Here is a 23,475-nt window from a genome sequence, read left to right as displayed (position 1 = left end):
TGAATTCAAGTCCGTGTATTTTAGTTTGAGCTTCTGACAGAAAAAAGAAAAAAAAAGTACTGCAAATAACGGAATTTGCCGCTGCTAGTATGAATAACTCCTGGGGTAAAAAAAAAAAAAAAGGTCACGCACACAAGCAAACTATGATGAGGATATTTGAATTTTTTACTTTTTATTATTCATTTCTCCTTTTTATGGTTTTCTTTTTAAAGGAAGCTGTTCATCAAAGAGCATTTTGTTCATATATAGTTATTTTTTACAGAGGAAAATACTGTACAACCTTATTTTTTTCTACTCAAAACAATATCTCGAGGAATATCATCTACACACATTATTATTCCCTATATTATGATCACTTATTTCCAATGCCAAGCTTCATGATCAATGTGTCCACTCCTCAGTCGTACATATTCACTCAATAAAAAACAGAGGGTGGTTTGACAGATTTATAATTTAGTACTACAGTAAGTAAGCATTGCCACGAACTTTTTAAGAATTAATTTAAATCACAGTCCGTATTAGTGTATCTTTTTTGGGGGCGCAGTTTTTCTGGCACACCGCAGTTCCTTTTTTTTTTTTTTTTCTTTTCAAACTGTCCAATCACAGAAAAAGCAAAAAAATAAAAACCAGTCTTTAAATAAACCACAGAACAACAGTTCTTAGTCACACTAACATCTATTTGTGCATTAAAGCAAAAAAAGTGAACTAAAACAACATCTTTAAAGCAAATTCCCTGTTAAAAGATATATATCATTCTTTTTTTTTCAGACGGTAAAAATGAACCTAAAAAGTGCAATAACACCCTAAAATTTCTCATCAGAAGGTCACATAAATATTAAATAAAAAACGTTACAACAGGAGCTCAACCACAGCCATAGTGAATGGAAAAACAAAATGCCGTTGAGACATTTTCGGTCTGTACATTTTCAACAGAACACGCACTCCCCGACACTTCCTCTGCCTGCCGCCCCCCACCCCCTTCCACACACACACACACACACACACACACACACACACACACACACACACACACACACACACACACACCCCCCTCGGTGCATCTGAGTGACTCATCGTTTCCTTCGGTCAGTCTGACCCCCCACCCCGCCTCCCAACCCCACCGACCGTTAATCACGCCTGCTTACAGATCGATATGCTTCTGACTAAACAACACAACAAAACAACATTTTAATGCAAAGATGCAAATGGTAACAAAAATATTTTTTAAATATACTCATGAGTTATCTATTGTCATTGTAATCATCATGGTCAGCCAATATAAAAGTGCACTATCCACGCACAAACTTGATTCCTCTGCAGGGGGGTTTCAAAATGACAGGGGCTAAGCTTGGTTTTGGTGCTAGTCTGACTTTTCTAGCAGAATGTCGGAGAACTGTTGAGGCTGGCGGCTCGCTGGTCGCCTGACTGCAGCTGACACTGACCAATCAGTTACTGGTCAACTCCACGTGTCGGTGAGAACAAAGACAAATATACCAAAGAGATGGGAACAAGCAGAATGTAACCCCTTTCTCTCAGTGTTTAATAATATTAATAATAAAAATAATAATAAAAAAAGATCAAATGTTTGAAACGCATCCTGTTTCCCCTTAGTGATTCACGTCCCTTTTTCTACGTATCTGCGGCCCTGCAGTTCATGTGTGCCAGCAATTTCCTTTTGTATATCATCTTTCACACGCGCGCACACACACACACACACACACACTTACATATATAGTTATATAGAGAGATTTCTTTTTGTTTTTCTAACGTGTTTTTTTTCTCCACACACAAAAAAGTGAAAAAAACGAAACAAAAAATAAATTAAAAGTCAAACATGCACGCACACAAAAAGACTGATGTGTAGTAAAATGCTTTACATTGCTGCCCTGTGTGTAAAACAGGGCCTAACTCTGTGTGTCTCCGTTCATATTTTTTAATGCATAATTGAATTAATAATGTTGGTCATCTTGTAAACATCATAATAAATCATTTTGGGCCGTCACTTTCTCCACGCTGTAGTTGTTTTTTTGTTGTCATCTGAAGTCTCTGAACATGATAAATGAGGCCACTTCCATTTTCGTTTATTCATTGTACACAGGATTTTTCTGCAGCTCCTACAGTCACTGGTATTTTTTTAGTTTTTAGTTTTTTTTTCATGGGTCAGCGTCTTGCTTTTCCAGTTGGGAAGTATCAGTGTGGTTAACGGAAGCATCGAAACTCTCGCCATTGTCCTTCTCAGGCTCCGCCGTCGAATCATCATTTGAGTCAGTGTTGAGCTCATCCTCTGCCTCTTCCTCCTCTTCCTCCTCTTCGTCCTCTTCCTCTGCATGCGCCTCCTCCTCGGGTGACAGGTCGTCTTCGGCCTCTCCGGATGTTCCTGTGGTGTCGTCCTGAACTGCCGGCAGACCCAGCGGGGGTGCGGGGTTGCAGCAAGGCCGTGTTGCCTCGTGGTGCATCTTCTTGCTGAGGTCCAGGGAGTCGCTGAGACCCAGACCGGCCGCGTTCTTCAGGAAGAACAGGGAGCTGCTGGTGTCGGTGCCCAGGTTGAGGGAGCCGTCCAAGCTGATGGAGGACGGCGGGTATGAGTGGGTATAGTCAGAGGTGAGGCCACTTGTTGTGTAGAGCATGGAGGGAGCGCTGCTGTTAATGTTGTGGGACAATCCGTGAAACAAACCAGGTGAGGAGGTGGAGAGGCCCATAGAGCATAGAGGGACTGCTGCCACATTTCCACCCAGGTGGTGCACCGCTTCCTGTTTCGGTGACACAGACGGCAGCTCGCCCCGCTCCTGCTTCTCGTGCTTTCTCTTGTGGGAGTCCATCTGGGACATGCCCACCACCGTGTGCTTACACTCGGGGAAGGTGCAGTGGAAATGTGAGCACTTGAGCTTATATTTGCAGTCAGGAACCTCACAGTCAACGCTGGAGCTGAACTGGCAGAAGCCGGCGGCGCTGATCACATCTTGCTTGCCATGGTGCTTGCGGTGGGCCGTCACCTTGGTGCTGTCGGTGCAGCGGAAGCTGCAGCGCAGACAGTGGAAGTGGGTGCTGTTGCCCGAAAACTGGCAGTCGGGGAAGTTGCAGCTGAGCGAGGATTTGAAGCGTTTGAAGTCGTCCAGGACGAGGTTGTCTACGCGGTCATGGTGCTGCGCGTGCTTGTACATGTGGGTGCGGCCGCAGAACTTGTAGCCGCAGTTCTCGCGAGTGCAGTGGTAGTGGGTCACCTTCAGAGAAAACTGGCAGCCCGAGTCCTTGCAGTTCTCGTAGAGGTCGTAGCGCCGGAAGCCCTCCAGCATCATCCCCTCATCGAGCATCTTGCGTGACGATGCGGTCTTGCGGCGCTTGCCAAATGGTGACATGTCCTCGATGATCCAGAAGCGCTTCTTCGCACCAGTGGCCGTGGGAATGGAGATGGTGTTGCCTGAAAAAAAAAGACATTTAAAAACATTACGTTGGTTCACAAAGTAAACCCCACAAACTACAAGAAAATTACTGCCCTGGTCAAAACTCTTAATGTTCAACCCTGCTCAGCCAGAAGTGGTTCACAGCTGAGTAAGCACAGAGAGCCACGATTTGTTTTATTCCTAATTCCCAGAATGATTAAAGGAGGGGGGGGGGGAAATGATAGATTGACTGTGGAACACGACACTTTTACAGGGTGTCTCCAGCCTCCAAACAGAGGCGGAGCTGGGAGTCTTAACCAACCCTCTTAACTTCATGTTGTTTTACGAGGGGCACCCACCTTTTGCAACACCCTGGGGTCACTGCTAATGATGTGATCCCTGTTCTGCAAGACAGGAAGCCTTGGGCCTCGATAAAACTTGAGGCGTGATTAAAATAAGAGGCTGCTGACGCAGTCTTGTTAATGGAGGCTAAACGAGGCCCAGGCTTCACAGAGCAGGTGCCAAATTAACTGCTCCATTTCCAAATTGTAGTACTACTGAAGGTGAAAGTACACTCAAAGGTGTAAGTGAAGTAACTATACATACTTTTTCTGTACCCACATAAATGTTCTTTTTGCATGCTGGAAGGCCCATTTTGATTTTTTTTTAACTTTCCACTACAATACTGTAGAGAACGGCTGGATCACAGTTAAATGCTGCACAGGACTCAATAATTGAGAGCGACAGCTGCAGTGTTGGTTTGCGCCGGGGATAAGTACCTGCAGCATCCTGCACTATAGGGACGTCATTTTTAACCGGAGACGGAGTGGCAATGATGGGGCTGAAAGCTGGTGTGTTGGTTGGCATGACAACACTCCGAGTGGCTCCCAGAGAGGCGCTGAGCAGAGAGTATGATAGACAGGATGGAGAGAGAAGGTATGGGAGTGAGGGGAGAGGAGGTCGGAGGAGAGCGGGAGAGAGGGATGGGACCTGTAACTGGAGGCCAGGCTGAGGAGCAGAGAGAGGAGGAAGTGGTGGTGGTGGAGGAGGAGGGGTAGAAGGAGGTGCGTTTTGGGTAGCGCTAGTGTCAGCAGGGGTGGTAGGAGCAGAAGTGGTGGCGGGGCAGCCGTGTCCTGGAGAGACAGGTTGACCAGAGAGGGTGAAGGACAGGCAAGAGGGGAAAAAAACCACACACACACACACACACACACACACACACACACACACACACACACACACACACACACACACACACACACACACACACACACACACACACACACACACACACACAGAGACAGACGGGCACAGACGCAAAAAACAGGGGCCAAATCACGCACACACACACACACACACACACACACACACACACGCGCACGCACGCGCACAGAGGGATGGGAGGTAAAAAGGGAAAGATAAAAGATAAGAGAATGATACAAAATGAGGCCCATTCAAGACAAGTAACCCAAACACCAGCCAAAACAACAATGATGAGAGTAGTGGATAATACTGGCACATGGAGAAATGTGAAAATCACAGGCAGGCTTAGATTTAGAAGTACAAATAAATAGAGGAGAACCTGTTTATTCAGTACGTTTGCGGAAAAAAAAAGAGGCTGCTTCTCATTTCCTTTCCTTTGTCCCACAATTCAACCCACTAAAAGTGCTAAAGTAGACATAAAGCCACAGGGATGATCTCTGGCCAAAGCAAAATGTAATAAGCTACATACAGTGCAATAACTCAAACCACTGATGTACAAAATGGAGGTTTTATGAGGATGACCAGGCAAACTGCAAAATGTCTTGTCCACAACTCAGAACAGAAGAATACAGCATTGTCATCAGCGTCGTTTATTAAGACTAATGCGTCTATTGACCGAAAGTCAAACTACTGAATCATGAAATACATGACTGAAGAATACATGAGATGACAAGTTGCTGGGTGAAGTAGGTGAGTGTGGGTGAAGCACAATGGTCAAAGCTGAGAGTAGAGTCACCTGTATTGTGACTATTCACCTCTGGATAAACTAGACTAAACAAAATCTCCACATGCTACCCTGTCAGGTCAGTTTTTACATATTCTCACCTGCTGGAGAGCTATCGTTGCCTAAAGGTGTGCTGGTGCAGCTGCGGTCCTGGTTGGAGGACTCAGAGGAGAGGCCCAAAGGGCTGCCTCCTCCGCCCATGTAGTCCATGTACTCGTCAGGCTCTTCCATGACACTGGAGAAGTTGGAGTTGACACCCAGATGGGTCGATAAGTGCCCGGACATCATACCGTCCACCCTTTGACCGAGCGGCATCACCTGGAAAACAAAATATCCTTCATTGTAAAGGTACAGTCGAAACAAAGATCCTGGGTTAAAATATGTCATTAATGCAGGTGTTGGCTCTTGGCGTATGATCAAATATTTCGTAAGACGTCAGAATGAACCTCGTACTTCTGTCATTATATGAAACTGGAAGAAAAGAACAAACAGAACTAGAAAATCCACATGTTTAAATCCACGTACATAATGTACTGCAGAAGTTGGGTGAGGAAATGGTGTACGCTCCAGTGTGACAAAATTCATCAAAAGAATGCCATGTCTGAGCTGTCATTGACTGGTATGACAGGATATGAGCAGTACTCTCTTTTTTTACAGAACAACACCACAGGAACTTGTTAGTCTTTCCCTGAATCTGACTCATCGAACAGGAAACACAACGTAAAAAAACAAACACAAAACGAACAAACTAAGTTCACAAGTCGACATAACTATGTTATTTTTTAGCTTAAATAAAAAAATATAAAATCATTAAAAAAAAAAGGCCTTTTGCAGCTTTAAATTTCATTTTAAAAGAAGATTTTGTGAGCAGTGCCTGTTGGACGGGAACCTTTCTTTAATATAATTTTCTACATGCAAGAAAAATCAGGATGAAAAACAATATCAGTTTCTTTTTAAAACATTTCAGTGTTTTATGGTGAAAAAAGTTACACAATTGATTAACAGGAAAGACATCAAAACATCTACAATCTATAAATGCATAATTCAAAAGGGAAAAAGTACCTTCTTTGCTTGATCTCTCAGTAAAAGAGTGTGTGAGGTATTCGGCTTTGTTGGAATATGTTACAATGAACACCAGGTGTCCAGCCTGTATTTTCACACAATTATCCTTTTCAGAATGTGACGTGTCACCGTTTGTGCGTTCGTACCTGCGATGGGACTCTATCAAAGTTCTTCCCCAGCATCCGCCTCATGTGTTTGCGTGCGTGTGAGGTCATCTGGTGTTTGAGCAGGAAGGAGAACTGGCAGCCCTCGCGGATGCAGTGGAAGTGGCTGTTGACTTGGTTATACTTGCAACCTGCAGAAGGAAAACAATCACAGCTGTAAACTCTCCCTTTGCAGATCAATTTGTCTCTAGCTCATTGCAAGGCACGCAAAAACAGCTCCCGCGCTAAACGCAATATTATCAGTGTGACGGTGTCGTGATTAGATCAAACACAAAGTGAAATATTTTTAGTTTTTTTTAATTTCATGATATAGCTCTGACAAAAGAGGGATCGGGTTTCAAAGTGTTTTGGAGTGTACATGTAGGAGGAATATTAGATCACTCCGGTGTCACACTGAGCAAGTCAAGGCTTCTGTGCACTAAACCTGTGGAGCTCTTTTATTACACTGACATGCTTTATTCAATTAGGAATTTACATAAATAAATTCTCATTTTCTGTGGGCCAATAATGCACACACCCCTGCAAACCAAAGTAAATATACAATTATTACCATATTAAATTCATTTTTCAAAGTATCTCCATTGTCATTTTTCCTTTTGTTCTCCATTGTACTGCTGTCTGCTTCATATTCTTCTGTTCTTTTCTTGTGTTTTAAGCGGTCTGCCTCTAATTGCTTTATGATTTCAAATTAAATGAATGTTCCGTTTTGTGCCTGTTAATCAAATACCATTATATAAAAGCAGGCAGAAATAATTGAAAGAGTAACATGCTGGGCAGGTGCTAGCATGTCAGTAACCATGGCACCCGGTTTAAGAGAAAAACATGTCTGTGTCATCAAATAGCTTTTGCGCACACAATGTTTTAAACACGCAAAGTTGAGCAAATAACAGTAACCCCCCGTGACACGGAGGGCCTTTTGTGAGACAGAAACCAGGTAACATCATCAGCGGTGTTCAGTTTAATGTTGCTGCCATGGATACTGGCAGCCCATCAATTCTTTATGACTGGAGTGCTAGCGATGGTAATCCTTTCTGTTTTTCCCCCAGCCCGAACAATACAGTTGGCAGATCAGGCTGGGGACAAAAAACAGCTGTTTAGGGCCTGGTTTTGTTTGCTTTGTCTCTGCGTTCTGAAAAGCTTGTGTAACCGCCTGAAAAAAACAGATCACTTTTAATTCATTTCTGTGTGATGGCAGCGGTGGCTGTGAGGCGCAGCTTCAGAACACAAACAGGCTAAACCAGACAAGCCAGATAATTAACAAACACAAACCTAATTGCTCATTTCTGACAGGGGCAAAAGAAAGAAGAAAACAACCTGGATGTGATTGCCCTTTTTGACATTATTGCTCATATAGTACAGGCAAGACTACCTCTGGGACTTGAGGTGCCATTGTGAATATGCAAAACGCAGCAACAAAACCTACGAGGCGGACTTGTTTCATGCCTTTTAAACCACTCCCGAAGCACAAGGTGTGTTTGCCAACACGGGTCTCTCTCTCCCTTTGAAGGGAATATCCTCTTGCAAGAGCAAATACAATTCGGTCTGCAGCTTTCTCAGCAAAACACCTTTAATCCGCACATCTACCCGGGTAAAATATTATCAAGAGCTGTTCAAGTTATGGAGGTTTTTATGGGGTGATGACGGCAACAGGAGACAAAGACAGAAAAAGAAGAGAGACAGGAGGTCAAAACTTTTTTGGTCTTACCCAGCCTGCCACACTCCTCCCTCTTGGTGAAATATTTGAAGCCGTTGGCAGCACGGCGCTCGGCCTTCTCATGCTTCTTGATGTGCCACGGCAGCTTGGTGGTGATGTTAGTGACAAAGTAGCAGCCAGGCCGCAGACAGTGATAGTGGCCCCTCATTCTGAACTCGCAGTGCTGCAGCGGGGACACATAATTTCCAATTTCATGAGTCAAACGTGGTGACTGTCTGAAAGCCAAAAGGAGCTGATTGATTTTATTTGATCTTTCATTGTGTGCAAAGTTAAAGTGACCACCATACACAGTTTCTCCAAAAACATAATCAACACCTCGCAGTCTTTTTCCTTGCTGGTTATTTGGAACATCCCACATTTCTAAGTACAATTACTTTGCTCTTCCAGGCTTCCTACAAACACCCCTCCTCTCGAACATGTCTGTACACCACCATCTGTTTGTGAGGCCCAGATCCCCAAGGACTAGGCCAAATAAGATCTGCTCAGTTCAGGAGATGGAGACTTAGGGGAGGAGGAGAGGAGGCGGGGGAGAAGGGAGGGAGCACGAGGGGGGACTTTTTGTGAGAGGGGTGATTTTCGACACATTAATGAATTCATTTAAACGGTTTTCCAAATACGGGCTCATGAGAGCAGGCAGGGGCTGCCATTTAGGTTTCATTTGCAAAGCATTCCCCTGATTTTTGCCCTATTCCAGACAGCCTTGTTTACTGTGCAAGTGACAATGATTTATTGGGTAATATCAGCTAAATTGGCCTTTTCTGAGAGGAGAATGCGGCAGTCAAAATGACATCATTGACATATAAACAGGCATTACTGGGGTGAGTCGACTGTCTTTCTCAGGAGAGATGGAAGACGGGGAGCAGTGCTTGTGAAAGCCTTGAGTCAAATAACCTCAAATACTGGTCTAATAGATAGCATACTTCATGCTTAGAAAGCTCTGGGGGATGACAGTAGGTGATTCAGCTCCTGGCTGACTTCTCAAGCCGCACTCACCTGGTTGGGACAGAGACACTGAAGAGAGTAGTAAGAGAACTGGTCGCGGACGTTCACCAGGTTGTTGTTGGGGTTGATGTGGTCCAAACAGTGGGACTCTGCCTTTCCAGAGGTCTTGCACACATACTTGCAATTTCCAAACAAGCAGTGGAAATGGAACTTGTTTGAGTACTTACAGTCCGTAGCCAAACAGGGATCACTGGGTGGACAAAAATGGAAAACACAGTTTCATCAACTCTTTAACACAAGAAAAGAAACACACTGTATTGAGTGCAAGACACAAAAGTTTTCTTGTACTTTTCCTGGAACTGCAAGAAACCAGGTTTGACTTGTGGCTTAGCATTCTCCAGAGAGGTGGTGGCCAGAGGAGAGTTGGCTGGCAGGTTGGGCATCGAGGCCGGCATCTGAGGGATGCTGCCCGTCAGCTGCTTCCAGGCCAGCAGGGAGGGAGGAGGAGAGCTGTAGCCACCGGAGGAGGTCAGGTGGGCCACATCTATGGAGGGATTGTTGGCCATAGAGACAGGGGCCACAGGCTGCAGCGGGGGCCCCTCAATGGAGTCCTTGCCTTCACCAAACAGAGGCTCCGACTTCACTTTGAAGGTGGCTCGGAGGTGGAAGCTGTAAAACAAGACGGAAGCTCATTTTTATACTGATCAATAAAAAAAAATAAAAAAATGCAGAAAGTAAGAATATATTTTCTGATCATGAACCGGTGTGACACTCACTTAGCATGTTTTATGGCCCCATCCACGGTGCTGAAGAGTGCACCACAGTCCTCCACCATGCAGTGAAAGTGCACTTTCTGAAGGAAGTCACACTGAGCCTCGCAGAAGTCGTCCGTGTCAAACCTTAACATAGACAGATAAGGCCTTTTCAAATAAACACTAAAAGGACCAACATGACCGGATTCTTCATGTTTCAGGGGGTCTCCAGTGAAACGGTATGTGAAGAATAGCATACACAGGAAAACCCCTTCACAGGACAGTGCTTTTAAACACTCTATTTTCTCACTATCAAAGTGAATGAGTGAGTGAATCTGTGTTTTATTTTACCTGCGGAGGTACGTCCTCCAGATCTCGGTGGGTTTTTCTGGCAGCGGCCTCTTCAGCACTCTATTCAGATACTGCGCTGCCTCGGAGGTGTCCCCGCCCTGGCCAGCCTCCAGCTCCGTCTTCAGGTTCATGGCATTGAAGAGGGCAGGGTTCACCTGTGACATCTACAAAACACATAGCACATAAACCACCATGTTAGCTGAGCATACGTGAGCGGGGCGCTTGCATATGTTAGTGAGAGTGTGAGAATGAACACACACACACGTGATTTGGCGAAGCAAAAAAGAGCAGCCAGATTTACAAACATTCAGGGTTTTGCTTGAGTGCAGGCCAAGCGTGTTTGCCAAGCATCCTCCGGGAGCGACTGTTAACCCTTTTATGTGATGTGGTGGTTTGAATCAAACCCAAAAATCTGACATGACAACAGTTCTGAACCCACTGTCTGGGTTTAATGTCTGCCGCTCTGAAGTTAAGCTCTCGCAGGGAAAGGTTAAAAAAGACAACGTGTGTGTGTGTCTGTGTGTGGAGGGGAAGCGTGCAAGAGGGAGGGAGAAGGTCTTGATCTGCTGGTGAGAGTGAAAAAAATAAAAATGGAGGCTGAGCCGCCATTACATCATCAATGTGATGGAAACCGCCTGGCACATTTGTATCAGTCAGGTAAGATATATGACTTAGACTATGTCCATTTTAATCTTCACAAAAAAAATATACACGTTTAAATTTCCATACGCTCACATTTAGACTTGTTAAAAAATGAGGGCAGCGCCTTCCTGCTTTTTCTCCTCTGACTTTTTAATCAAATAATTTATAAACTCTATAAATAAATGTGGAGTGAGGCGGGGGAAGAAAAAGTATAAAGGGGGAGAAAAAATGGACGGCCTGTTCAAAACAGCTCATCAAAAAACAAACATCTCTATATATCTGGCATGGCACCCAGCTACTGCTTCATTATATTAATTTGTGAGAGGTGCAGTGAAAATTACACTGTATGAAAAATGGCTGGAAAATTTAAATGATACAAACTCATCTTATTAGCGGTGAAACATTAAAAAACAAACAGGCCCCTCCGTGTCCTGCTAATTTGTCTTGGGATGAAAGGCGTTTGATGGATGGATCTTACCTTATTCATAAGCGAGGATAAAAGAGATGTATTCCCTGGTACAGGGTGTCCGTTTGATTCATTACTGGAACAAGGAAAATGAACAATGTTTAGTCAAGATTTGCATGAGAACAGTAAATATTACTATTTATCACACAAGGTGAGGCTGTATAATGAAGAAGAAAAATGCTGTCTTCTTAAGGAATAAGATCTACCTCTATCTTTCTGCGTTGGGGGGGAGATTGGAGGTGAAGGTTTATGTAAACATCTTTCTCACACAAAAATGGAGAAATGGGTTGAGGATTTTATAATTGTATGTGCCTGTATATATATATATAACAATGTTTTTGACAAATAATTGTGAATAGAATCATCTATCAATCAGAGAAACCTTATTTCTGTCTTGATTTTTTTGCAAATATATTGGTTAGATGAATGGGAATAACAATAATTAAAATTCTCCCTTCTTTATTTAACTCTCAGTACACCTCGCAGCTGCATACCTGTGGTCTTTCTTGCTCAGGTCCAGGCTATGCTCCTGTGTGGAGTCCTGGGAAGCCCCGGAGTTGGCGTCCACTGGTTCCTGCTTCACTTGAACCAGATTGAACTGGCTGGCTAAAGCCGGCTGCCTGTTCCCTAAAGGATCAAGCCAGAGACGCAGAGAAGAGAAGAGACAACAAAGTTATTGTTGGTCAGCATTATTACCCTGTGACGAGATCCAATCTGACTTCGGTCCTGGCCCGAAAAGAATACTCCGAGTGATAATTATTGCAAAATTATGTCAGGCCGTCAAGCCTTTTAAATGGTGATTGAGAGGCGGGAGATATGAGGGAAAAAGACTCCTTTTTCTACAGCACTTGTCACAACTCATTTGCCGGGCTGCCTCTTAACTGGTCATTAAGTGAGATGCTAATGCTGAGGGAAAGTGGCAGTCTCAGATTGGCCACCCCCTCCCTTCCCACCTTCCCAGGCTCCTTGTTGGCCTGACAACGGGCGGCAGCCAATGCCACTGAGCGTACCCACAAGGAACAGGGGTGCTATGTCGGTCAGATTGGAGCTGACAGCCAATCAGATTGGTTCAAATAGCGTGACCTCTCGATCACATTCTCCTCCAAATAGGTATTCAGTGAATGCTGTGAGTGAGGACAGGAGCACTGAATTGAAATAAATAAACACCAGGGGACGACCTGAGGTAGAAATGCTGACAGGAAGGTGGATTCTGCCCCCTCCCAGTCCCAAGGGATTGAAATATTAATTTGTCCTGGGGCTATACAGCGAAAGCTGGGCTTTAGGTTGACAATAAGTGGTGGTTCATTTAAAAAAAAAAAAAAAAATGTGAGTGGGACGGCTGAGGTTCCCTGGCATGTGGGCTCTGAGACACTTAAACTGCAGCTCACCAGCAGCCGTGATTGGTTTGGTGGGAAAACTGTTGTTTAGGAATCAGGGCTGGTGTTGAGGGATAGTGACAGGCAAGGTCATGGGCAACCAAGTGTGTGCCCTTGGCCCTGGTGACGATCCTCTCCTTTTTCCTGCTAGGGGAAAAAACAAGACCAGCCTACGTAAGGGGGAAACCGACCAGAGTTCCCCCCCTTGCTACCAAGATGACCCAGAGACATATCAGGCAGAATAGGAGTGGAAAAGCCAGTCTTGGGCCCTGTCAGCTGAAAGCTAGGAGATGGGGAAGTGTCAGTGTCAGTGTCAGTTCAGTTTGACAATGGCTGGGGTTGGAGGGGTTGGGGGTGGGGCTAAAGGAAAACAGCAGTCAAACAATTTTGCGTCTGGTTTGAGGTCGCCGACTGCTTCCCAAGTCTCCGTCCAGCTTTCCTTCCCTCCCCCCAACTTGATAAGAATATACCCAAAATTAACTAGCCAGACAAATCCTGCCTTGTCATTGACAATTAAATCAACTCAGATGAAATGAGAGCACATTATATCAAGAGCAGCCACTCGCTGTATGATCTACACATGATCACCGGGCTGAGTATTCCTGCACTAAACAGAGGATAAGTTGACTGTTTACTATGGATTACAGTGCACAACTATCTTATTCTGATGCACATCGTGAAATTATTTTTTCCACCCACTTCCCGAGGAGGGAGAACAAATGAGTTTGACTCAAAGCAGCTTCTTTCTGGAAATTATCCAGGAATAATGTACGACCATGTAATTACTCCGGATAAGATACAGAGCTTGTGAAAGATCATTTGTACTGTGTGTCTAATTAGTAAACCCTTCAGATGCTTGAATCTCTGGGAAAAACACTTAGGGGTAAATTAGAGCGGAACATTAATATTTTAAAAAAATACTGAAGGCAGAAACAAGAAAAATGCACAATTCACTGCTAAAGGGGTGAAGTTTCACAACCCGATGAAAAAAAATAAACTCGGTGAAAAATAGCCACAAACAGTGACTTTTCTCACACCTTTTCACAGAAGCACAAACCACTTCCTCCTCATTTTTTAGCCCTAAATGTCCTGTTCACACATTTTATGAAGCAAATATGAGAAACAAAAACCACAGTTACTCTTCCATCATGCATCTGCACTCCACTTTTAACACTAACGTATGTGATTGAGACGGTGGAGCTTCTTTTATAGACCATTTGTTCGCCAGAAAAGAGATCTGAGCTGGAGCCTCTGAGTAAGCCAGTGAGAGGGGTGGTGAAGGCACCATCTGTGGAGGCCCCACCCTCAGTGGGGGCCTTCCCAGTGTTCAGACTACCTGCTGGAAGCCCAGAGGTGGAGCTCAGCCTGACAGCCTGGGCTCAGCTCGGCTCCCCGGAGCAGCTGCCCCGGCTCTCTCCCAGGGCCTGTCCTGCTCCAGGAGTACCACCAGGAATTGTAATCCGTCCCAGTCCCAACATCCGGAGCAGTCCCATTTACAATCCACTCCCCACCTGCTCCGGCAGAGCACAAGAAGACCCACTGCAGCTGAATGCAAGACAATGCTGCGCAGTGTATTATCAACTGAATACTTTAACTTCATTTTCAGAGGCTTTGTTTAGAGCAAAATGATAAACATAGACAAGGCAATTACCTCCAAAATTTATGTGAATTATGTTTATGCTAAATAGACAGTGACATGTTCTCGTGGAAACAGAAGGTTTCTAGAAATTCAGAAAGTGTGTCTTTGCTGATGCATGCAAGTGTGTCTCAGTTCTTGTATCAGTGAAAAAAAAAAAAAAAAGCCTGTTTCTTAGCTCTGGTGCATTGAGTCATTTCTGCCCGAGTGATTTCAGTTTTTTTTTTTATCAGTTTGCATAGAGGATACGAAAAAAAAAAGCTTCTTTTTTTTTTTCTCGCAATTTCTGAACTTAATTTCATTCCACCTCCATTTGCTTGGAACGGGCGCAGACAGAGATAAGAGACCAATGATGAGGAAACATGTTCAACACAAGCCCCAGGAGCCCCCACTCTGAACATCATAAGAGACTTTTACAGGCTCTACTCTCCCCTGTCAGCGCATTTATCTCCAAATGGATTGTGGGTATCTAACAAACGATCAACACAATAACAAGCCCAGAGCAGAGGACCATGCCTTCGGTATGTCCCTTTAAGCCTGAAAACAGCAGTTTATTCTGCCTTTTTCTCCGCTTTGGGAAAGTTACAGAGATGACCTCTGAGTAGTGCACCCTCTGCTCAGTCCACACACAGAAGAAATATGTAGCAGGATATTGTCTTTGGAGATGACAGAGCTCAAAAGGTTTTTGTTTTTGTCTGTTGATTATCAAAATTGTTGGAGTTTTTTTACTCTTTCTTTGTGCACAAATAACCATTTTCCAGTATGTAATTTATATTTGACTAACCTGTGTCTAGGTTGTTGGAGGGCTTCAGGGCAGCAGCCGCCAGTCTGGCCATCATGGGTGATATCAGACCCTTGCTTGCAGAAATCTTCTCCATAATGGAGGAGGTGGCAAAGGAGGTCGGGGTAGACGCCATGGCCCCTTCTGCCCCCATTGTGGAGCAGCCTTGGGTCAGTGTGTCGGTGGGCATGGAGTGGGCCCCGGAAGATACAGCTGAAATCAGGCTGGCGGCTGGTGGAGGTGGTTGGAGGGGCAGCCTGGGCATGAGGGGGAAGAATGGGTTGGAGGTGGCCAGGGCGCTGTTGGACAAGGCAAGGCCCACCGGCATGTTGCTGGGCAGAGCCTGAGACAGCAGGCTGGACATACGCTGGCCCACACTGGCCATGGAGGGGGTGGACTTGAGGGTGTGGCCTGACTGAGAGGAGGAGGAGACAGCAGTGATGGTCGTGGCCAACAGGTGCGGTACAGTGTTGGATTGCTGGGTCGTCGGCGAGGCACTCAGGCTGGAGTTCTTGCTGCTGATGGTCGAGAAGTCCATCAGGTCATCGTTGCTCGACTCCTCTGGCTCATCCTTCGGCACCAGGTAGGCGGAGGGGAGGCCCATGACGCCGGAGGAGCGAATGTGCCGACGCTCGTGTTTACGCTTGTGGGAGGTCATCTGGCTGGTGGAGGTAAAGGTGAAGCCACAGCCCGAGCGGATACAGTGGAAGTGGTTGGTAGCTTTGCTGTACACGCAGCCCTCATACTTGCATTCCTCATACTTATAGAACTTCTTGAAGCCGTCTTTGGCGTAGGCATCATCCTTGATGTGGTAGCTCTTGTGCTTCTCAATGTCACACTTGTTCTTGAAGGTGAATGTGCAGCCTGGGCGCCTAAAAAAAATGAAAAAGATAATTAAGAAAAAAATATGATTAGGTAGGATGCACTGTTACCCCTCCGTACCTCAGTACAGATGGGAGTCATGGAGACAGTGTACATGATTCAAATTTTTCACAATGGAGGAATGATAAGTGGGGCGGTTCAGTGACACAGCAGCAGCTCATTGACACGTCACCACCTGCAACCTCTGCTGAGAGCGCCGCATTCCTGGGAGGCAGTTTGATGAATCAACCAAGGGATTCTCTGTAGTTATCGTAAATGTTTCTGTGATGCAGGCTCTTACATTTTTCAACTTTATGTACTTTAAGAAGTTGGGTTTTTTTTAAACTGATTTACTTTGATTTATTCTACTCTCCCGTCAAACTCGGACTCTTTAATGTTAAGAAATACGATTTAGTCATGATTTAACTTCTGGTGGTTATAAACTGTGTACTGCATTTTATTTTTATTTTATTTGTTTTAAATAAGGAACATGGTTATGTTATTTTTTTTTAGTGCTTCTAAAGTGCCTGCAGCCAGGTGTCGATTCATATGTAAGCCAAAACACATTATAGTAAAAAAATATTTAAAGTTGGTTTAAAAAGAATACATTTTAATCCATTTATGCGTAATGTGGAACTTATCTATGTGGAAAATATATTCGGTGTGTTCACCTGCAGTGGAAGTGTGTCGTCTTCTGCCCATAGAACTGACACCCGACTGTACCGCAGTCCTCAGTGGCACGAAATCTCTGGAAGCCGTCGTTGATCAGCTGGGCGTTCTTTTTGTGGAAGTTTTCATGGGTCATGACATCCGAGGTGCTGGTGTACACCTTGCTGCACCCCACCTGCAGAGCAGACACAAAGCATAGGAATCGAAAACAAGACTTGGCCCGCAGCAAGCATCTGAGTTTCAGTTTGCAAGAATAGTTTGAAAAAAACAACTTCTAAAATGCTGATGTGATGTACTGTACAAGCTACAGAGAAGAGAGCTTATTGTGGTTAGGAAAATGCTAGTGGCCTAGAAATCAGTAGAGGAAAGTTGTTTCCTCACATTCACAATTTAATGTGTGTTAATGCGCACCAGAGTTTCACGTGAATTGGAAACAATCTTACCATTGTGACCATAAAAAAAAGAAGTGACTGAAAGAGGCAGTGGTCACAGAGGGCTGACGAAACTACAGTTTCTTCCTGGCAAAGCAGCCTTTTAGAAAATGAAATTCATATTTGGAGTGTGAGTCGCCACAAACTTACTGTAACTCTGAGAACAGGAAAGAAGACAGGAGTAAGATGACTGTCTTTAGTTTAAATTGTTCTGGTACACAGGAGCCCGCAGAGCCAACAAAGGAGGGAAAAAAATTGTAATGTTTGAATTAAAAGCAGCAATTGTATATCATCCCTGGCACTTTTCACCCGCACAAACCGGGCAACTTCTCCATATTGAGTCAAACAATGAAAAAAATGCCACGGTGTTTTTTTTTTCCTCCCAAATCAAGAGAGCCGATGCCAACATCTGCAGGTTCTCAGAGACTGTTAAAACAAGGGTTGAAACGTCCTAATAACAATTACACCGTGAGAGAGGTTTAAAAAAGAATATATCTCAAGCCATCCTCTGCTGCGCTGCTGCGCTGCTGCCCTGCCGGTGAGAAAGCTCTCGGCACAATGACACATTGAAAATAAGCAGATGTGAAAAAAATTAAACAAATCCAGAAGGGGGAATAATCTTCAACGGGCTGCTTGGTACTAAAAGATGAAAAATGTGCAGTTTATATAAACACCTAACAGAATTTTATCCATGCCAATTAAGGAGCGAGAGAGTGTAAAGAGGAGGGGGAAAGCAGAAGCAGCCTCACGTGTCTTCGCCCTTTTTAAATTTTCTTTTATTTACATGAGGACATGTTTTGTTAAACTGCTCTTAAGCGAAAGTTTGAATGGAAAACGTGTGGAACTGTGTGGTTCTTAAACATCCTGAAATTGTGTTTGTCTTGAAAGTGGCCTGATTTTCTAGATCCGGATGAAATTTGTGTAATTTTTTTCTGCAGCTATTTTTTCACAAGCCTCGTTCTAATTTAAGCAAAGTGATTTCATTGGTGCTAAAAAGTTATTTAAAGGAACCTAATGGACAGAATTAGGCTTTAGACTCTATATGGACAGTCTGTGCTCTGGACAATCATGTATGTTGTGTGCCACTGGGATATAGATTGAATCATGAAGTGTGCATTTCAACTTCACGTTCTTTATCAGAATGAGTGAGCAGTGGGTTTTTTGCACTGTATGTAATGCTTAAGAACATGGAACCATATTTGCAGATGTTTCCGTGTGTGCGTGCATGCATCTCTACTGTACATGTTTGTGGGTTTATTGTGTGTGTGTGTGTTTGTGTGTAGGTGGAAGAGGAGCTGTGAGTCTGCAGTGTACCTGCATGCAGTGGTAATGGGTGCTTTTTCCATTGAGGTGGCAGCCATGGTAGTAGACGCTGCAGTCGTCCAGAGGGCTGAAGCGCATGAAGCCATGCTGCAGGGAGTTGTCCCTCTTCTTGTGCATGTTGTAGTGCCTGATTACATCCTGCTTACTGGTAAACCGCTGCAAAAAGGGGAGGGGGAAAATGTACGGCAACAGGTTGGTGTTTATTTAAACCAGTCACAGAATCAGCAACAAGTCACTTTATCTCTGTGGAAGCAGCAGCTGCAACATGCGGGAGCCAATTGGCAGTCAGGGAGGGATGTACACACTGCAATAGAGAGGGCCAGGATGTCTTTAAAGAGGACTCTTTCTGGGGTTATTGATTTACTTTGCATATCTCAAAGTTTTTTTCCTATCCAAATGCAGCACCAAAGGCTATGGGACTCTCTGGGCGCAGGAGAAGCTTCCACGTGGAACATAAAGTATGTTCCCTATACACCCCTTGTCTCTGTGTTGTATTATTCCCCTCCTACAAAATGTATTTTTCAAATTAAGATGAATCAATTGACATGCAAGATCAGAGTTCTGATGTTTTTGGCTCTGGAAAAATTCTGTTCCGTGCAGATGGTTTCTCAGACGTGCGCAGGGGAAAACAGAAGACAACAGAAACAAACAAACAAGTCAACCAAAAAACATTTTCCCTTTCAATTCGCTGAGATATGATTCCATTTTTAATTAAAGCATGAACGCTTGCTTTTGGTGCAGGTTTCGCTTGTAATGATGAGTGAATATGCTAAGAGACCCGCCTTCTAAAATTACAAAATAAATAAATAAATAAAATCCCTCCCACAGGCGGGAGTCAGGAAGGGGAAACAGAAAAGTCACTCCATAGAGACCTGCAGCAACCAAATCTGCTGTAATTGGGTTTAAGCTGATGTTACAGAAACTGTAACAGGAGAAGCTTAAATCAATGAGACAGTTCTGTCTTCAATCCATATTTATTTCCAGTTGAGGGAAAAACATCAGAAAGAACTATTCTAAAAAGCAACTAATTGCTGTACAAAGTAGGGTAATTGCTTTGTGTCATGTGTTCCACTTGCGCACGATTAAAAAGCTGAGATCTCACACAGCTGTTCATTCCCTTCCCTTGGCCTGTTTCCCACTGTATATTTCTGAAACGTCTGACTCCTGGAGTACTTCATTACGATTTTTTTATCACATCGACTAAAGCTTTAGATTTATCACTTTTTGAGTTTCTCTTTTTTTTCTCCAAAAAAAAATCCCAATCTCAGTTCATCATTTTGAGCTTTTTGGTGTGCGATGGTTGATAATGACCAGAAGACAAGTTGAACTGCGGTCATGGTACATTCGATCCATTAAGCTGTCCAAAATAGGCCATGGAGAGAGCTGACTGTGAAAAAGATCTAATTTTCAGTCGAGTGGTGATGAAGGTTGGGAGCCACTTGCTACATTTATTTTAGGATTCCCACTAGTGTGGCAAGATGCACACTCTCCCTCATGTACAAGCCCATGAAAGGAGAATGTTAAGACTCAGCCAATTGCCCGCAGGCTGGCAGTGGGATAATATTCCAGGAGTGTGTGTCATGTAACATTTCATGAGTTATCGCTTTGAAAGGGGCTGCTCATCACTGCCTGCCTATTTTTTTCAGTGTATTGACATCCCGAGAGCTGGCTTCCAAAGCATATCTGTGTTTCCACGCAACGCCAAAGCAACAGAGAAATGTGGACCTGACCGTGGAAATTGCCATGATAACCTGAACTAACGCTCTAAATAATGACATGAAATGATTTTCCTTTGTATTCCTCCAAGAATGTGTCTCATCAGACTGTGAAGTGGGATTCAAGCAGAAAATGAAAGCTTAGATCTGTAATGCTTTTCACCACATAAACAATATTTATCGAGCGGTAATCTCTCTTGATCAGGAGCAGGCAGGAGATTACAGCTGAAGATGGCTTAATTCAGAGAATTGGTAAGAAAGGCAGGAAAACACACAGCTCGAGCTGCGCATGGATTTTTTACATCTTCGACAAATCTACCCGTGTTTGTCTAACTCTGTCAGGCCATATGCTACGGCAAACACAAGGCCTGTGTGATGATCTGCTTTGTGTTTATTCTCCTTCCTGTGCCATACATGACGTCTCACGGGACCAGGCCAAGATTAATAACGTGAAAGTGGATTAAAAGTAGGCCCTTTACGGTGGCAGGCTCTTTAGAAAGAAAAAAAGAACAAACAGAGAAAAACGAGCCATATTTCAAGCATACTTACAATTAACCTTTCTAATAAAAGGCCAACTGTCAAACTGTGCCTGACGACGTCTGAAAACTGAACGGATGTAAATACCTGCTGCCTGTTCGGCAGACCAAAGACCAACAAACTTTTCATGTGTAAACTTTGGCTGGGTGTGACCACCAATGAAAAGTAGACACGTTATCCTATTTGTCTATCCTGGGATCATTACATCCCCCCTCATCATGTCGTGATAAAAGAGATTATAAAATAAATCACTCTACCTTGTTACGATCAACATGGAAATGGTTCACTAGCTGGTTTTAACCACTGAGGGTGGTTCTTGAAACTAAATTTCTTTTGTATTATTTTATGAACTGGGAATGTGTATTTGAGTGATGCTCAAGAAAAGTGATAAAATACTCACGCTCACCTGGTAGTTACACTCGGGGTCCATGCAGTGATAATGCTCTCTGTACTGATAGGCACAATGCACGTGTCCACAGTGTTGACTTCCAGAGAACCTGAAAACAAAGTTACAGGACACATTCCCACAGTTAACCACATTTTAACCGAGCAATGGATAAAAAGACTGTTCGAAAACCTGGGAATACGTCAGAGCTCATCGCACAAAGAACAATCATCGGGATAAAAAAAAAAGCTGAATAATGAAGCAGCTCAGAAAGATGTTAGAGTGATTCAAAAGTGATCAACAGCAAATCAAGAATGATTAGTGGGGAGATTATTTAAAATATCACGAACGGAACAAAACAGGTGAAGGAGTTTTCAAAGGCATTGTGCTCATCTCACCTTCAACGTAACGAAGCTCACACCTTCCAACTGACTTCTGCTTCCCACACTGTTGCAACAATTTACCCGTCTGTCACACCAATTTCAGCCAAATTATCTCCATTTATTTCCAAAGCAGCCGTAAGAGACACTTATTATACTGAAACCCTCTCCCCTCACACACATACACACACAGCCACTCAATCATCAGGATATCCACGACTACTTTATTTCTCATTGCTGTGAAAGTCCTTGTCAAATCATCGCGGAGTTCTTTCAGGTTAACCACAAATTTTGCTTGGTGAGGTAAACGGCCAGGTGTTATGAGATGCGGGAAAAGCTCTGTCTACTCTTCACCCCAAACCTTTTCACTGTCTGGATCCAGAAACCAGATATTAGTCTGGTGCTGGTTAAGAAAAAAAAAAAGGCAGCGAATTGCTACAGTACAGCCATTTTTATGATGGTGATTATAAGCCTGACGATGATGACTGTTAAAATCCTCCAATTACCAGTGAAAACACACAAATAAACATTTGCACTGCTGCTGCCAAGAACTCCATCTGCTAGTGCAGAAGAGAGAGAGAGAGAGAGAGAGAGAGAGAGAGAGAGAGAGAGAGAGAGGGAAAAGTGGGCTAAGTCATATTTTTTCCATCTCTCTTTCTGTTTATTCCTTGTTCAGATTATCCCAGAGCTGCATTTACAGATCATTTTGCTGAGTTCATTAAGTTAATTGAACGGCACATCTACTACTGTTTTTAAGTTGGCTGTGTGTTTTGTGTGTGTTGTGTGTGTGTGTGTGTGTGTGTGTGTGTGTGTGTGTGTGTGTGTGTGTGTGTGTGTGTGTGTGTGTGTGTGTTTGTGTGGAAAATAGTTATGGAGGTAGAGGGGCCTTTGGAAAAAGTCTGACGGCTCCTTTAGAAAGTTGAACCAGAAGTCGTGCACACACTAAAGCCAACATATGTCCCCACTATTAATGTTTCTATACCATTCTGTCACACACATGCACACTCACATTCACACTGATTAACACACAAAGCCCCCCCATCCCCCTGAGACTACGGCCCACCCCTCTGCTCATTGCCCAGCTGTATCACTTTGCCTCTGGACAATTCCCACTTGCCGCGTCAGGGGGCCTAATGGGCCTCTGCTATTCAGCAGCAGATTAAATATTAATATCGCCACGATACAGAGATTGCAGCGCATCTCCAGTTACAATAGAGATACACAGATCAAAGTGCCGAGGCAATGGTGGGTGCATGAAAGCATTTAAAGAGTGAAAGCTGCAACTAAACACAACCAGGGAAGCTCTTTAAAACATCAAACTGTAGTGCGGTGAACAAATGAACAACTTTTTTTTTTCAGTTTTTGCTACGATTGGATACGAACACATTTACAAAGCCGGTTTTTAGTATTAGTGTGGACTCATTAGCCCTGGCTGTAAAGAGGACCCTCCCCCGCTTCTACCTCCCCTCCTGGTGCTACATTTGCCCTTTTTATGAGCCCTCCTTTTCCATTTTTTTCCCCTCCCTCCTCTTCTTTCCTTTCTCTTTTTTCTCAACCCCAACACGGAAATTGAAACTGTATCTGGGCTTATCTGCAACCTCCCCGTGCATCAACTGCCGAGATGTTTAGACAAATTTTATGCATTATGCAGCGCAAATATCAAAACAGTTCTTGGCAGTGCCAGCAGAAGCCTCATTAAAAATTCCTTAATTAAATCTTCTTGCAAAATGTAATCAGTCCAAGGAAGGGGTTTTGTGTGTGTGTGTGTGTGTGTGTGTGTGTGTGTGTGTGTGTGTGTGTGTGTGTGTGTGTGTGTGTGTGTGTGTGTGTGTGTGTGTGTGTGTGTGTGTGTGTGTGTGTGTGTGTGTGTGTGTGTGTGTGTGTGTGTGTGTGTGTGTGTGTGTGTGTGTGTGTGTATGTGTCT

At 44.0% G+C, this 23,475-nt stretch overlaps 1 protein-coding gene across 9 annotated transcripts in view; it reads right to left on the bottom strand.

Moving 5' to 3' along the window:
• Window positions 1–23,475, bottom strand: part of casz1 (castor zinc finger 1) — a 167,454-nt gene continuing 143,979 nt past the window's right edge. For 4 of the 9 annotated variants that reach the window (XM_069689034.1, XM_069689032.1, XM_069689033.1 and 1 more), the window contains 15 exons: window positions 21,187–21,283; window positions 18,526–18,690; window positions 16,783–16,955; window positions 15,254–16,122; window positions 11,952–12,084; window positions 11,470–11,533; window positions 10,350–10,513; window positions 10,023–10,145; window positions 9,595–9,915; window positions 9,298–9,496; window positions 8,296–8,467; window positions 6,573–6,721; window positions 5,466–5,682; window positions 4,160–4,513; window positions 1–3,418 (listed from right to left, as the gene is read on the bottom strand). In XM_069689034.1, the coding sequence (XP_069545135.1) occupies window positions 2,154–3,418; window positions 4,160–4,513; window positions 5,466–5,682; window positions 6,573–6,721; window positions 8,296–8,467; window positions 9,298–9,496; window positions 9,595–9,915; window positions 10,023–10,145; window positions 10,350–10,513; window positions 11,470–11,533; window positions 11,952–12,084; window positions 15,254–16,122; window positions 16,783–16,955; window positions 18,526–18,690; window positions 21,187–21,283 (4,465 nt within the window). In that variant the 3' untranslated portion in view covers window positions 1–2,153. The remainder of the gene's footprint in view (window positions 3,419–4,159; window positions 4,514–5,465; window positions 5,683–6,572; window positions 6,722–8,295; window positions 8,468–9,297; window positions 9,497–9,594; window positions 9,916–10,022; window positions 10,146–10,349; window positions 10,514–11,469; window positions 11,534–11,951; window positions 12,085–15,253; window positions 16,123–16,782; window positions 16,956–18,525; window positions 18,691–21,186; window positions 21,284–23,475) is intronic. The other 5 variants (XM_069689031.1, XM_069689038.1, XM_069689036.1 and 2 more) reach the window with 5 other exon arrangements.

This window comes from Brachyistius frenatus, unplaced genomic scaffold (assembly GCF_029030835.1).
Source record: "Brachyistius frenatus isolate BFR_SWC_R1_liver_20210118 unplaced genomic scaffold, ASM2903083v1 Contig_6, whole genome shotgun sequence".
Classification (NCBI taxonomy): domain Eukaryota; kingdom Metazoa; phylum Chordata; class Actinopteri; family Embiotocidae; genus Brachyistius; species Brachyistius frenatus.
Note: the sequence above shows the minus strand (reverse complement) of the source record. Positions and strands in the feature narration are given on the sequence as shown.